Source organism: Panthera onca, chromosome A1, assembly GCF_046562875.1.
Source record: "Panthera onca isolate mPanOnc1 chromosome A1, mPanOnc1 haplotype 2, whole genome shotgun sequence".
In the NCBI taxonomy this organism is placed as follows: Eukaryota; Metazoa; Chordata; class Mammalia; order Carnivora; family Felidae; genus Panthera; species Panthera onca.
In genome coordinates, this window is record NC_138339.1 from 67,076,541 (window position 1) to 67,092,806 (window position 16,266).

The 16,266-nt window shown below is 43.0% G+C and overlaps 1 protein-coding gene across 1 annotated transcript in view; it reads left to right on the top strand.

Annotated features, from left to right (window-relative positions):
- Window positions 1-455: 455 nt before the first annotated feature.
- The window catches only part of REEP5 (receptor accessory protein 5), a 39,226-nt gene continuing 23,415 nt past the window's right edge, over window positions 456-16,266 (top strand). Inside the window, exons 1-2 of the mRNA XM_060635197.3 lie at window positions 456-651; window positions 1,380-1,473. Of these exons, the coding sequence (XP_060491180.1) occupies window positions 534-651; window positions 1,380-1,473 (212 nt within the window). The 5' untranslated portion in view covers window positions 456-533. The remainder of the gene's footprint in view (window positions 652-1,379; window positions 1,474-16,266) is intronic.

Genomic DNA, 16,266 nt, shown 5'->3' on the forward strand with positions numbered 1-16,266 from the left:
CTGGCATTGGGGGGAAAAGCATGTCTCCGACAGGAGTTCTTTCAGGGTGGTCGTACATTTCAATTTTTAGATTTCAAATGCCTTAGTAGGGTTAGCACAGTAGTACAGGCACATCAGACCAGTCCCACTACACTGAGGGTGGGGGCAACAAGGGCACCTGCCTTTCCCTTTCCACCTGCTTTTGCACTCATCGGATTTGCGAAAGGAGCTCGCAAGAGTCTCACCCGACTCTACCCTCCGTGGATTAAGGCTGCTAGACGCGGGGTACGGTCGCCCCGCCGCCGGGAGCCGCTGCAGCTCGGGCCCCTTGCCACTGCCAGGGAGGCGCAAGTCGGGCCGCTGGCCGGGTGTGGCGCTGGTGGCGGAGCGCGGGTGGGGCGGGCGGGGCGAGGGGCCGCGCGGGAGCTGGCCGCGTCAACTAGCGCCGGTCCCGCCCGCCTCCCGCCCCCGCCCTCGCCCCCGCCCCCGCCCCAGTCTTCGCGCTCAGCCCCGGCACTAGGAGCAGCCCGGGCGGCGGTGCGAAGGTCCTCGCCATGTCTGCGGCCGCGCGAGAGAGATTCGACCGGTTTCTGAAGGAGAAGAACTGCATGACCGACCTTTTGGCCAAGCTCGAGGCCAAGACCGGCGTGAACAGGAGATACATCGCGCTCGGTGGGTGCGGGGTCGCCACCGCCTGCTGGGCCCCGGGAGCAGCTGCTGCACCAGCTGCAGGGGAAGCGAGCGGGAGGGGGTTCGGAGGTCGGTGACAGACGGGGGCGAGAGGCATCCTAGGGGCCGTCTGGCCGCCCGGGGAGGCTTGGGGCCAGAGACCCCGCCGGGGCGCCTGGGCTGCGGCGGCGGGGGGTGGGGGGGGGGGTGCTGGCCTGTGTCCGCGGCCCGGTGGCGGAGCGCCCGGGGAGCGGGGAGGGCCGGCGCTGACGTGTCTGTCCCCGCGGCCGAGTGCCGTGTCCCAGAGGCCTTGCGCAGGCTAGGCTCGGGATGGCAGGGGCCTCCTGCGGGAGGGCGCGCGGGCATGCTCTTAACACTGTCCGTGGAGCTCAGTACAGAGAAGAGTGTCCCCGGGAGGGGAGGGGCCGCGGGCAGGCGAAGGAGTCGGGGCCTCTCTGGATCCTCTGTGGAGCCGGGTTCCCTGGGCTACTGCGCGGTACGGCGGGGGAGCCCTGTGGAGGGAGAGCACGAGGAACGGCTCGAAGGTAGGGGCTGCCTGGTTATCCCCAGACTCACTGCAAAGCCCGCAAAGGCGCGGGCCCCACCTTACGGCGGTTTGTTTTTCTAGATCGCCTATACCCGGCCAAGCCTTGCGGTGTGGGCGGGGGCTGTCCGGCTTAGCGCTTCTTGTCCCACAAGACCCACTTCTCTCCTCATCTTCATGTCTCCAGGTGTCATTGGGCTGGTGGCTTTGTATCTGATGTTCGGTTATGGAGCTTCTCTCCTCTGCAACTTGATAGGATTTGGCTATCCGGCCTACGTCTCGTAAGTGGCTCCCCCTCAACCCTCCTTTCCTCCTTTTCCTCCCCATCCCCCATCCAGGGCTGCCCTAGTTACTAACACATCCGCATTTTCCTGGGAGAGCGGTCAGTGCACCAGAAGGTAGTAACTGCTTAAGGTTACACATTTTAGAGCCTTAACTTGATGCCTGATCTCCTGATGACTAGCCGAAATGCTTATTTCATCAGATTATGTTGGCAGGGTGGGTGCCTTCTAATGGATGCACAAATGGAAAGCGTTACAACAAAGTCGTCCTGCCTTAACTGGTGGGGAGATCTTAACTGGGTACAGAAAGCTGATTCCTTCTCCTTAACAATTATTTAAATGGATATTTCTCCTTATATGTATGTGCACAGACAGTAAAACCCCATCAAATGGGACTTCCCTAATTCAGAATTAATGTTAATGCAGAAACTGGGGAGACTTTTGCTTTCATGATTTTGAAAAGACTGGCTACTTCTTACAGGCAAATGGAAAACACCCTAGGATAAAAATAAAAACAACCTTATAAAATGCATTCCTAATATAGATCCTTGGTTGTAGAAATGACTCATTTATATAATTAAGCTTAAAAACGTATCTGAATTTATTACTACTTGAGGTTTTCACCCTACAATGGTTATTTTGAAAATATTCTATCTACAATTTTATTTTTTCATTCATTCAAATAGGAATTCTTTCCCACAAATGAATTGTTTTACTCTACACCACTACCCGAGAAAGCTGGTGGGTTTTGCTTTCGTTGAATTGGTCTCTGCAACTTTTCTCGCCTATAGAGATAAAGGAAAACATTTAGGCTGGGAGGCTAAGACACAGATAAACACATGTATTACATCTTGGGTCTATTACAGGGCAGGCTAGAATTTAATATATGACTAGAAAGAAGGAAACATGTTTTGGAAGTTAGTTCTGATTTGAACAATTAAATTGAAGTGACATAAGTAGTTGCTGTATTAGTTGGGTGCATATCCTTAGTAGCACTCCGTGAAGTCTGGCCATATTAGGATACTACTTGCTTATGAATTTGGGGGTCCTGTCGTCATGTTGAGAAAAGCGTTTACCCTTATCCGGTATTACCTGCTAAAGCACCATTGAGGTTGCATATGTATACCAAAAGATTGTGAAGGGCAGACCAGGAAAACTGATTTGACTTTCAGATCAGTGAGAAAAAGTATAAGAATAAAAGTTTTCCAAAAATGTAATCTACTGAGAATATGGTGTAGGTGTATATAGAAAGTGTGTAGGCAACACTGATTATAAAAATGGCTTGTGGGCACCTTGGTACCTCAGTCGGTTAAGCTTCTGTCTTGATTTTGGCTCAGGTCATGATCTCATGGCTTTTTGAGATCCAGCCCAGCTTTGGGCTCTATACTGAACTTGCAAAGCCTGCTTAGGATTCCCTCTCTGCCCCTACCCTGCTTATGCACACTGTTTCTCTCTAAATAAATAGATAAACTTACAAAAAAGGCTTGCACCACATGTCTATGATAACAGACAAAATAACATAAATGTACGTCCCTTCTGATTGTGTATTCTACTTGCAAGAGTTTTTTCTTTTAAATTTTTTCAATGTTTATTTATTTTGAGAGAGAGAGAGAGAGAGAGAGAGAGAGAAACAAGTGGGGGAGGGGCAGAGAGAAGGAGAGACAGAATTCCAAGCAGGCTCCACACCATCAGTACAGAACCTGATGTGGGGCTCGAACTCACAAACCCATGAGATCATGACCTAAGCCGAAATCAAGAGTCAGATAGATGCTCAATGGACTAAGCCGCCCATGTGCCCCAAGAGTTTCTTTAATAAAAAAGAGTTTGAAGCATTTTTCAGGTTTGTAGTTCAGAGGTTATTGATTATATTTTGAACAAATCTTGGGTGGCATTTTAGTAACTGTCTAGCTACTTGAATTATTTTGAACTAGCAAGGAATACAGACTTTTGAAAATACTGAGGGATAAAAAACTTTTCCACATCAGTACCATTTGGTACATAATCCTGTGAGAAACATAACCTTTTCTGTTGATGTGATGAGATCGCTGATGTGGGCTTTAGTCAAGTAAAAATCTGTTTCTAGGTGGGCTATGTATATTCAGATATGTGCGGTACTCTACATGACTAAAGGTGCAGACAGAATTCAAGTATGTTTCTCCTTGACCTGAAGTGGATTAATTCCAGCAGGAACCTCATTTTCAGTCATATTTTAAAGCAAGTCAATTTCAGGTTTTTTTTAAAAATCATTTGTTTGTAGTCATTTATTCATTTTCTGCATAGTCAGCTGAATAGTATTGGCTCTTTTTACCTCCAAGAAACCAAATGCTCCTGTCTATTGCTCATAATTCTGTGAAATGATAGAGACAGTCATATTTCTGAGTGGGTCAGGTGGGTGGGTTTTATATATTTTAGAATTAATTCTATTCACTGAGTATACTTTCCTTTCTATTTGAATATTCTGAGGTAAAGTGACATTTGTAGGACACCTTACTAGGGGTTGGAAAAGTGCTAAAAATCTAATAAAGGGAATATCATGAAAAATTCAGGAAATAATGAGCATCTCTAGAGTGGTATTTATTCATAGGATGCTTCCTTTTTGTAGACGCAACTCTTTTACCTATAAAATAAAGATAAGATTCTCTGACCATAAGGAAATTAAGTGAAGATTGCTCTCTGTGGGTATTTGGACTTTTCTCTAAAACAATGGTTCTCAGCCTTAGATGCCCATTGGAGTTATCTGAGGAGCCTTCAGAAGTGCTGAGGCCTAGTCCCAACCTCCAGAGATTCTGGTGTAATTGGCCTGGGATGCAGCCTGGGTTTGGGGGATTCAGGCTCGTTGGTCTTTTACAATTTGTAAAGGGTTCTAATGTCAGCCAATGTTGAGAACGTGTGATGTACAGCAGCAGCAATCTGTGCTTGTTACACTTGAAAATGGGGTACAAGGGAGAGAAAAATGGCCTGCTGACCCTGGGCCCCACCTGGCCTCTGCTTTGTCAAGGTGATGTGGAACTGTGTGCATAGTACAAAGCACACAGACCCCCCCTGTGAGTAAAATTCAGGCAGTCAATGTTAAACATTAGTCTAATCAAGTTTGTTCATCGCTTAAGCAGTGTAATTGTGTAATTGCCAGAAACCCCTTGAAAATGGTGTTATTGGTGGCACCCAAATCAGTGTTAGTTGTGGGGCACCTGGGTGGCTCAATCGGTTAAGCTTCCTACTCTTGATTTTGGCTCAGGTCATGCTCTCATAGTTTCGTGAGTTCGAGCCCCATGTTGGGCTCTGTGCTGACCCTGAAGAGCCTGCTTGGGATTCTCTCTCTCCCTCTCTTTCTGCTCCTCCCCAGCTCATGCTCTGTCTCTCTCAAAATAAACTTAAAACAATTATTTTAAAAAATGTGATCTGTGATCCCTTTCCCTTTAATAGTTCTCCTTGCCTCTTATAATTCTCCCTGTGCTCCCCAGCCAGAGTTATTCTAAACAATATGGGTTCATCTATTTAGCAAAAGTCAAATCCAGCCACATGCCAGGCACTGTGGCAACACTTGAGATACACGATGGGCTGAGGTCAACATGCTCTCCATTCTCTTTGAATGAACGGTCTACCTACATGCACTACAATAAATAAAGTAGTGACACAGTGTGGTAAGCAAGCCCTGTGAAGAAAATTGACAGGGAGCTGGGGTAGGGGATTGCGGGAAGGACCCCCTTTCCGTATTTATATGAGATACCATCTGAGTTAAGGCTTGAGGAATGAGAAAGTGCCAGGCCAGCCAAGAGCAGAGCCAGGCCGAGGGAGCAGCATGTGCCAGGAACAGCGCCTTGAACGCTCTGAGTGGGAAGAAAGGTGAGATCGACCCAGAGAGGTGCAGGTGCCATCAGGCAAGGCTGGTGGCCAGTTAATAAGTGTAGTTTTTATTCCTGGTAGTTTGTAGGGAGTTGGCAGGTTTTCTGATTGCCTTGGATGGGTTTTAAATAGGGGGTGACATGAGGGATGCCTGGGTGGCTCAGTCAGTTAAGCTTCCAACTCTTGATCTCTGCTCAGGTAATGACCTTGCAGTTTGTGAGTTTGAGCCCCGCATCAGGCTCTGTGCTAATGGTGCAGAGTCTGCTTGGGATTCTGTCACTCCTCTCTGCTTATCCCCTGCTTATGCTCGCTCTCAAAATAAAGAAAGAAACATAAAACAATTTAGGGGGTGACATGATATGATTTACATTTTAAGGTCATTTGGCTACTGTGATCTCTGGAAGGAATTAGCCATCCTGCAAAACTCTTGCCAGTCTCAGCCTTTCTCACCTTCAGCTTTTGCTTCCGCTATTTCCTTTCTTCTCCCTCCATCGTAGGGAGGCCCACAGATTGTATGTAATGGTCAGCACTGGGCTTAGAGGCTGCAGGGCACAGAAATAAAATTTGGAAAAGCTCATATGGCTTCATTGCTTATCCTGTGACTCACCACCTTGGGAAAGCTGTGGGTGGGACCCTGGCATTACCTGGCTTCAGGTGAGGTTGTGGCATGTTGGAACAGACAGCTGGAGGCCTGGCTCCTGGAGGGGCATTTAGTGCCTTATGAGGTATCCCCTTCCTACCGGTTACTCTTTAAAAAAAATTTTTTTTTAACGTTTATTTTTGAGAGACAGAGAGTGGCAGAGCATGAGCAGGGGAGGAGGAGAGAGAGAGAGAGAGAGATAAAGAATCCGAAGCAGGCCCCAGGCTCCGAGCTGTTTGTCAGCACAGAGCCCGACGTGGGGCTCAAACCCACGAACTGCGCGACCATGACCTGAGCCGAAGTTGGACACTCAACCGGCTGAGCCATCCAGGCGCCCCCTACTGGTTACTCTTACTTTCTGGTACATCATTTCCGTATGTTTCCAGGCTTTTTGGCCACACTGTACAGGCACTTTGAAATCTAATTCCAGCCTTCTCATTGTCAAGAGCTATTGACAGAATTGCTGTCATCTCTTTATTCACTCTATTCCTGAGAAGAGAAGGCAGACCACTGCATTGTAGGAACTCTGTTATTAAGGTAGACCCACCCCCATGCTGCCCATTTTTTTGCCAAGATATAATTCACATGCAGCCTTTTTAAAGTGTACAATTCAGTGTTTAGTATACTCATAAAGTTGTGCAACCATCACTGCTATCTAATTCCAAGACATTTTCATCACCCTCAAAAAGAAACTGGATCCATTAGCATTCACACCCTATTTCTCCTATGCCCCAGTCTCCAGAAACCACTTACAATTTTCTGTCTCTATGGATCTGCTTGTTCTGGACTTTTCATATAAATGGAATCCTGTAATATATGGCCTTTTGTTTATGGTGCAGCCTTGCTTTTGTTTGGTGAGAGGGCAGAGGGAGGGAGGAAGGGAGGGAGAAGGAGAGTAGTGGGGCAGGGGGAATCTTAAAGAAGCTCCATACCTAGCACGGAGCCTGATGCAGAGCTTGATCTCATGACCAAGGGATCATGACCTGAGCCAAAGTCAAGAGTTGGATGTTTAACAGACTGAGCCACCCGGGTGCCCCAGTACAGCCCTGCTTTTAGTGGCATTGCACAAATAAGAGTCTTTCTGAAAGACGCCCTATGAGCGTGTGCTATGCTGCACCCTCACATGCAGAGTCTATTGCCAGAGACCTAAGGTAGCCCTCACCGGGGGTCCTCGAGTGGGTGCTAGTCTTGTCCCTGCTTTTTTGTTCAAATGGAATTATGAGGGAAAGTCTAATGACTGTCTTTCCTCTTGAAAAAAAAATTTTTTTTAACGTTTATTTTTGAGACAGAGGGAAACAGAGCGTGAGTGGGGCAGGGGCAAAGAGAGAGGGAGACACAGAATCTGAAACAGGGTCCAGGCTCTGAGCTGTCAGCACAGAGCCCAATGTGGGGCTCGAACCCACACACTGTGAGATCATGACCTGAGCCTAAGTCGGATGCTCAACCGACTGAGCAGCCCAGGCGCCCCTAATGACTTTATTTTCTATTTTTGCTTTTGTCCTGCAGAGAAAGGAAAGGAGGAGAGTTTGCTTTCTATCCTACTCAGCAACTTAAAAAAAATTCCACAAAAATGTCTATTAACTTTTATTTTTATTTCATTTTTTCATAAAGATCAGGCTACCACCTTCCTGGGACTATCAGAGTTGGGCCTTAGAGATCAAGCATGTAATCTAATTCCTTTGGTTTTCTTTTCTTTCTTTTTTTTTTTTTTAAACCCCAGCATAAGGCTTTGAACTCATGACTCTGAGATCAAGACCTGAGCTGAGATCAAGAGTCTGATGCCTAATGAGCTGAGCTACCTAGGTGCCCCTAATTCCTTTAGTTTTCAAATGATCCAGGCACAGAGAGGTAGAGTATGTTTCTGAAGTTCACACAGGGGCCAGTCTTGGTCTGGAACCCTCAGCTACTACGCAGGAATGTGAAAGCACCTTGAGGCATATTTTAGTACCAGACTCGAAAAGATTAAATATGTTTAGAGTCCAGCATTTTGATGACTGTATACAGTCTAATGTTTGGCAACACTTTTGAAATCTCATGCCCATTTCAGTGATGTGTGATTCTATCTCCTGTGTCCTCACCAGCACATTAAAAAAATTTTTTTTAATGTTTATTTTTGAGAGCGAGAGCGAGAGCACAGAGCAGGGGAGGGGGAGAGAGAGAGAGAGTGAGACACAGAATCCGAAGCAGGCTCAGGCTGTGAGCTGTCCGCACAGAGCCTGATGTGGGGCTCAAACCCACAAACTGTGAGATCATGACCTGACCTGAAGTCGGATGCTTAACTGACTGAGCCACCCAAGTACTCCATACCAGCCCATTTTATTTATTTATTTATTTATTTTTTTAAATTTTTTTTTTTTAACGTTTATTTATTTTTGAGACAGGGAGAGACAGAGCATGAACGGGGGAGGGTCAGAGAGAGAGGGAGACACAGAATCTGAAACAGGCTCCAGGCTCTGAGCTGTCAGCACAGAGCCTGACGCGGGGCTCGAACTCACAGAGTGCGAGATCGTGACCTGAGCCGAAGTCGGCCGCTTAACCGACTGAGCCACCCAGGTGCCCCATACCAGCCCATTTTAAACTGTGCCACCAATACAAACAATGTTACTGCTTTTAGCTGTTTGCATAGCTGAATACCTGTGTAGCACTTCATTTAATAGATACTTACATCCCTATTTAAGTGCCTTACAAATGTAGCTCATTTAATCCTTATGGCAACCCTCTGATGTAAATACTATGATTGTTCCCATTTTACATATAAGGAAACAGAGAAAGAAGTAACTTGATCAGGGTCTCACAATTAGTAGATGGTAAAGTGTATTTAAACCCAGGAAGCCTGGGTGGCTCAATCGGTAGAGCATAAGACTCTTAATCTTGTGGGTCATGAGTTTAAGCCCCAGATTGGGCATAGAGCTTGCTTACTTACTTACTAACAACAAACCCAGAGCCCATGTTTTTAAGTTTTATGTTACACTGCTTTCCATGTGGCTCTTCGACTGTCTCAGATACATGCCATGCCCTATGCAGAGATGAAAATTGAACTGTTGATGTAAACTATTTCTTTTCTCAGTTTGACATAGTCAATACACTGTCTTGATGCAGTGTATTTTTCCTCTCTCAAATAGGGGACTGCCCCCTCCCCCCCCCCCCAACCAAGTCATCTATCTGCACACATAGGCATTTGCAGTGTTTTGGGAACATGAGTTAGAATGTATTAGAAATAACTTAACAAGTTATTTCTCTTGTTATGTATCATTGATTTACAACAGCAGTGACATAACTAGTTATTTGCAGAGACTTGCTTTCTTTTACCAGGGCAAGCCCCTATGAGGATGGCACACTGAATTGCATTTCCTGAGAGAATGTGGCCTTGCCTTTAGTTCTGTGTCAGGAGGCAGAGAATCTTTAGGAGGAGATGTTTGGGGGTGACTCCTATGCGGTAAGATCGAAAAGGGGATGGTGTGGGGGGGGTGATATTTGGGAAAGACACTGTCAGAGTAACCACAAGAGTTGTAATACAGTTAACCAGAAGTAAAAGCTACTGCCTCTTCTTAGCTAATGATTCACAGCAGACAAAGTGCGGGAGCATAGTTTACAGAGGACTCAGATCAACTCATTCAAGATTTGCAGTGGCAGCCTCCTGTAACAGAGGTGTTCTCCGAAGGAGCATTGGAGGAAGTTGTCTTGGTATGACTGGCAGTTGAGCACCACTTTCTGTTTCGGAAAACAAAGTCCACTGACGCAAAGTGAGGCTTCCCTAATGGTGCTGGAGGATGTGTACTTGTGGTTCTCTTCTGAGACTCATTAGTAAGGGGGGTGTTTGTTTTCTTGGGTGCTTCCCCCCCAGAAAAAAACTTGTAATTATGGTTTGTTTCTTTTTTACTCTTGAGAACTTGGGGGCAGATACACTTTCTCCTAAGCTGCTTACGTTCCTATTACACTAGCTTTTCTCTCCACAACTGTAAGCTCTGTGCTGGAGTGCTGAAGAGCAGAGTGGTGAATGCCCACACTTTGACTCCTCTGGGTAGTGTGAAGCTCAAGTGGTGTTCTGGCCGACGGTGCACTTGGCTCCATTACTGGCCTTGTGTGAATTTTGCCTTCAGCGTCCTGAGATGTTAGATGTTTAAGTTTTATCAGCTTTTTATTGGTTGAGTTTTCACTTAGTATTACTGCTAATATTGCTGAGCTATTTTAAGATGGAATTGTGGAGAAACTAAAAAAAGTAATAAAATATCCTTACAATCGCATGTCACTATTTTTGTAGGCAATTACAGCCAGAATTTTAGATTAGGTTAGGTTAGGGTTCCCCCATTTCCCTTGCCTGTACCATAGAGAAAGGAAGGTCTTAAGGAGCAAATAAGATGAATGATTTAAATTACTTACTCATGATCTACTTTCTGGGCTCTTAAGCAGTCGTGAGGAGAGATCTCATTCCTAATGTTCTGTTCTAGAATGCTCCCTGTGAATTTTAATGAAAATGTTTTCCTATTTTTGAGGGCCCTAGAGATGTGGTTTATTTGTCCTCTGCCTTCATCCAACTCATCTTGGAGTTCTCTTTTTCAAGACTGACTCTGAATGAGGAGTCCATTTCCAACTTCATTTCCTCTTATGGTATTTAAAACAACTAGAAATACATATGGGACATTCTAAGGTATTGGTGACTGTTGACAACATTACCAATTAGTTAATTTTGAGGAACAATGAATTAATTTAGAATTGGAAAGCAGTTTCAAAAATTGTTCATGAAATGGCTTTTTGTAGCAATTGAAATATAAGTGCGGCCTGTAGAAACCTCTTCTGACTTTGGTCTGTGGCTAGCACACTCTTCTGGTTCTTGGGAGTAGAGCTTATCAGCCCCTCTCAGTCACATGACCACTATATTTATCCTGCAGCCTCCGAGAGTTATGCCAGGTGATCTGGTGAAGGGATCACTTATATGTCAGAGGTAACTCGAGGCTGCTATCTGCCTATCTTGATGTGGCCTTCTTTTGTCTAGGAAAGGTCAGTTTAGATCATTCTTGTCCAGGTTGTGAGGGTACTTGAGCCTAAGGTAAACTTGATGATACTATACTTGACATAGACATTACATTTATAGAACCATTCATTTTATTGACAAAGGGTTGTTCCAGTAGGATTTGCATCTGCTGTTTTATTGCTTTAGGCATACATTTTTTTTAACTATCAAATAGTTTAGCACATTAAGCTTTTTTTTTCTTTTTTTTTTTTTCCTTCAAGCAGGGAAAGAATGATCTTTTATTTTTTTATTTTTTTTCAATATATGAAATTTATTGTCAAATTGGTTTCCATACAACACCCAGTAGCACATTAAGCTTTGAGTTATAAAACGTTAGCTAGTTTAGGTCCTAGAGATCAAGCTGCTGGGGCAAGAGCTACCTTTACAGATTTGGAAACTAAGGCCACAAACAAGTTACTGGACTTGGGTCATGGGTTTGTTGGGGCAAAGCCAGGGGTAGTCGTAGGGATGCCTGAATTCTCTGGCCTGCACACTTTAACATTCCTCATGTTTTATATTTGACTGTAACTGAATATTTCATTTTGCATTAAAAAACAAAATGGTGGGAAGTTGGTAAATAAGATCATTGTAATTAAACACCAAACTATTTGATGACTGAATGACTACTTTTGTTTTATTATTCAGTCTCCCTTGGAGATGTTTTATAGACTCATCTAAAATGTATTTGCCTATGAATTTAGCCTATTTATGTATTTCATTAAGTCGGTCATTTTATATAGGAGAACAAACACCATATTAAAGAGTAAAGGAGTTTGATATATTTTCGTTGTTCTCGTATAGTAACCTTAGAAGATAGTTTCTACATATTTAGGATGCATACCTAGCTACCTATCATATCTTTTTTCTTTCTTTCTTTTTTTTTTTTTCGAATAGGGGAGGAAGGCTGGCTTGATATAAATCGTAATAAGCAAATGGAGTTTTTCATATGTTCTGTTTTCTTCCATTAGTTTCTCTAGCTCTGTACAGGAGCCTCTCTCTTGCTTTGAGAGCACAACTACTCTGCAGTGGAAAACAAGTAACTCTGAGTGCCCATGGCTTCTTACCTTCTTTTTTTCCATGAAGAAGAAAAATGTTTTTATTAGCATGGAAACAAACTAGTGTTTATGTCTTAAAATACGTAATTTTTTCCTTCTAATTTGATGCACTGTATGTGTCAAATAAGATTTGCAGTGGCATTCTCCTCAACCAAGGTAATAAGAAATTAGTAAACCTTTTTGAGCTCTCAGGAGTTCCTAAATCACACTCTCTGATAAATTAACACAGCAGAAGTAGTCTCATGCATAGTGGGTGCTGTGTATGGTCACGTTATATGTTTGCCGTATCAAAAAGGATTGTAAACATTATGGTCTGTATTCTTCATACTTAGGCTTCAAATAATCTACCTTGAACTTGGGAATATTTGCTATTAAATAAAATTTACCACATTAGAGATAAAACAAACCAAGTGGAATCGAGGCAGATTTCTTTCTGTTCTTTACCAACAGCATATCTCAAGGCTGTTTATTATTATAGGTTGTTTTATTAACTGTTTTTTTTTTTTTTTGATTCACTGTCAGTCTGGTGATATAATTGACTCATGAAAATTAAACTTCCATGGATGGATACAATTGGTTTTAGTAGTAAAGCCAGTGCTTTGAAGAAATATATTATTTAATTTTATGTCATTTGGCTAATCTGAATTGTAGTGGCCAAGTTACATATGAACCATGTACCATTCAGGTGGTGTATACCTGAATTTCTTTGGTGTGAGTGATCAGAAGCATATGTATATAGACCTGATAATTACTAGCTGTATTAACTCTTGGGCAAATCAGATTAACTTTCATAAAGGTCAATTTTCTTGAGTAAAAGGGGTGGATAGTATATGTCAAACACTTGGCACAGAATCTAGCATTCAGTAAGTGCTTAATTAAGGGTGGTTACTTTTACTAATCTACAAAGAGGAAAACTAATCATTGTTGTGATGAACTCTAGGTCATTGAGCTTTTAAATGATTAAGGAAAGACCTCCTTTCATTAATTTTCATTAATTTTTTCCACTTAACTTTTTTGTGTCCTTAAGACATTATTATTCCAAGAGCAAAAAAGTACAATAAGAGTTTGTTCTTCCAGGTTTGTAAATATGTGGTATGGCTGATGGTTTTCTTCTGTTATGGTACAGTGGTGTGCATGTTCCTAAGCACTGGGTGTCATTTTAACAATTTTAAAATCTTAAATCCCATTTTTTACTTTTTGTTTCTGTTAAGATTTCCAGTTTCCCATAACTCTGCCTCCATAACCCTCCTTCATAAGACCCTTCCCCAATCACACATATGCTCCTTAATTAGCAGGGGAACTATTTTTTGACTGTTGGCTTTTGGTCCTTGAGTCTGTTTTGGCCCCAAGGGCTTTAATTACAATGTCAGTTGCATTGTTGGTGCTCAGTATATATACTTGCATCTGAATGAATCTGTCACTGATTTTCTGTGGTGGATTACCATATGGGGCAGGGAATATCTTAGGTTCTCTGAATAATGACTCAGATTTGGAGGGAGAGAATACTGGTAGCCCAAGATTACCTCTGTGCAAACTTTGTTTTCTTTACACGTTTCTCTTTCTCTCTCTCTTTTTTTTGAGAGAGAGAAAGAGAGAGAGGGCACAAGTGAGCAAGAGGCAGAAAGAGAGAGAATCCCAGGAGGGGTGATGTGAGACTCGAACTCATGAACCGTGAGATCATGACCTGAGCCGAAGTCAGATGCTTGACTGAGCCACCCAGGCACCCTCTTTACACATGTTTAATGCTATCCTTTCACTATCCTTCATTCCTGCCCTTGCTTTTAGAAAACAGCAATAAAGGTGTAAACAAACTAATGGGACGTGGAAGGGTGAAGGCAGCCGGTACCAGTCACTGGAGGAGCCCAGTGGTCTGGCCAGTGGGTTCTGTGCATATCAGTACCAATCTAATACCAATGTAAAGAATTTTGGCCCATGAACCTTCACACCATGGGCCTGAAAAATGTTTTCACCAGTGTCTGAGTTTGTTCCCATTGACCTGCCAATGGGATTTGGGGATTTCAGCTCTTTACTCTCTATAGCATTGGGATTTGGAGAGTGAAGTGTAATTAAAATCCATGGGTAATTCTCTAATCTCCTTTTAGCCTTATTAACAATGCTGTTAACCCTCTACCAGCTGTACTTAGCCAGAAGGACTAAGCTTTTTTTACTCTCTTGCCTCCCAATAATAATAATAATATTAAATTATTACCACATTATAAGTACTATCTATTAAGGTTATATTTAATGAGAACTTACTTGGTTCAAGTCACTGATTCTAAGTGCTTTGCATGTAATCATTTAATCTTCATAACAGCATGATCAGGTTTATCATTCCTTCTTGACAAATGAGGAAACTAAGGCCCAGAATAATTTGCTCAAGGTCATGTGCCTAGTAAGTGCTGGAACTGGGATACAAGGTGCATGCCAAGGGTGGTGAAGTGATGCAAAGCCAGATGAGCATTGGGAAGGAATGGAGGGAAAATCCAGGCTATTCCATCATCCAGAGTAATTAATAATTTTTCAAAATGTTGATATATTTTGAGAGACAGAAAGCACATGCACATGCGCAAGCAGAGGAGGAACAGAGAAAGAGGGAGAGAGAATCCCAAGCAGGCTCTGTGTTGTCAGTGGCAGAGCCTGACATGGGGCTCGAAATCATGACCTGAGCTGAAATCACAAGTCAGATGCTTAACCAACTGAGCCCCAGGCACCCTGTAATTAATAAATTTTTGATAGTTTGCTTTTTTGAAATAGAAAATTAGAATGAGTCCATTCCATGTGTTGGACTACAGGACTCTCTTCTGATCACTGTTAGAGAAGTTTGTAAGAAAACCATGAGCTGTTTCCTCAAGAGAGAAATTAAATGAATATGCCTGATGTTCACTTCAGTGTTTAACAAAGCCCTAAAGAGACAGTTAGTCCCATAGGAGGAAGTAGTTATAGAAAGCCTGGTGTTTATTTTTCTCTCCCACATAGAAATATTTTTCCTTTCTCTTGTTATAAAAATATTGTACAGGCTCATTACAAAGACCTTAAAAAAGTGAAATTCTGCAGTCCCAATGCCCAGGATTAACTTTACACAATTTGAAATCTATGCTTCTGGATACCATTCTTGGTCTGTAAACACATAGAAATAGATGTCCATGTCTCTTTCTTTTTCAAAACACAAAGTTATCTACTTTTTACATTCAACATTGTAGCTTGGACATCTTTCTTTGTTAATATCCTTTTTAAAGACTTCAGAATATTTCATTGTATGGATATACCAAAATGTATTTACACAGCCCATTGCTGCCCTTAAAAAACCTGTAGACACATACTTCATAATATTTTATTTTCATTGAAATTACTTTAATATCAGTCTTTTCTCTTTGAACTTCATATGTTGGTCTATATAATATAGAACATGAACAGTTTGTCTCTAAGACAGCTTCTAACTCAACATTCTACAATTTCTAATTCTGCTCTGTGAATTTTTAGAACTGCTAACCCCTCCCATGTATAGTATTGACAGCCATCTTCTGGACCTTAGCCCTGTTTCTCCTGCTCACCCAGGCCTCATTTCTTTTTTGCCCCTTGCTTGAGGTAGACCAAGCTCTGCCCCCGGAACATGGTAGGTGGCTGAGGAGAGAGAGAACAAAGAAGCCATAGAACCAAGCCCAAGTGACCAGGCTTTGGATCAGTGGTGAGAATATGGCAGTGAGTCTGCAGAGAGCAATCTAAGACCATGGTGTCTGTCTTTTGTGAATGTGTAGTTCTAAACCCAGGTTTAGTGTCTGTGGTATGGCTAACATAGCTCACTTAAGGGCAAGGGCACATTGAGAATAAATAAGACAATGGCCCAGGCCTGCGGGGAGAGTGGTTGGAATTGTTGCCAGCTGTCTTTGGGATAGTTCCAGAACTCCTCTGGGGTTTAGCTAGAGATCGAAAAGCCCCGGGGGAGGTTGATATTCTAGCCAACGTAATAGAGAACTTTTAGATTGGTTCTTAAAATTTTAGCAAAAGAGTTTTGTTTAGGAGATGTTTTTATCTTGAATTCTTTTACAAGTTTGAGAATGCTCAGGTGAGCGTTCTACATTATCTTAGAGTGACTCATCCTAATTGTAGCAGAGATATCATTCAGTTTGCCTTCTCTAACTTTTCTTCTCTCCTGGCCTCTTGTTTGTTGCGGGAAAGGGGTAACCTACCCTTTGGCTACAAATCCATCATTTGGGTTTTCTTTCCTGGAAAAGATATGCAGAGGT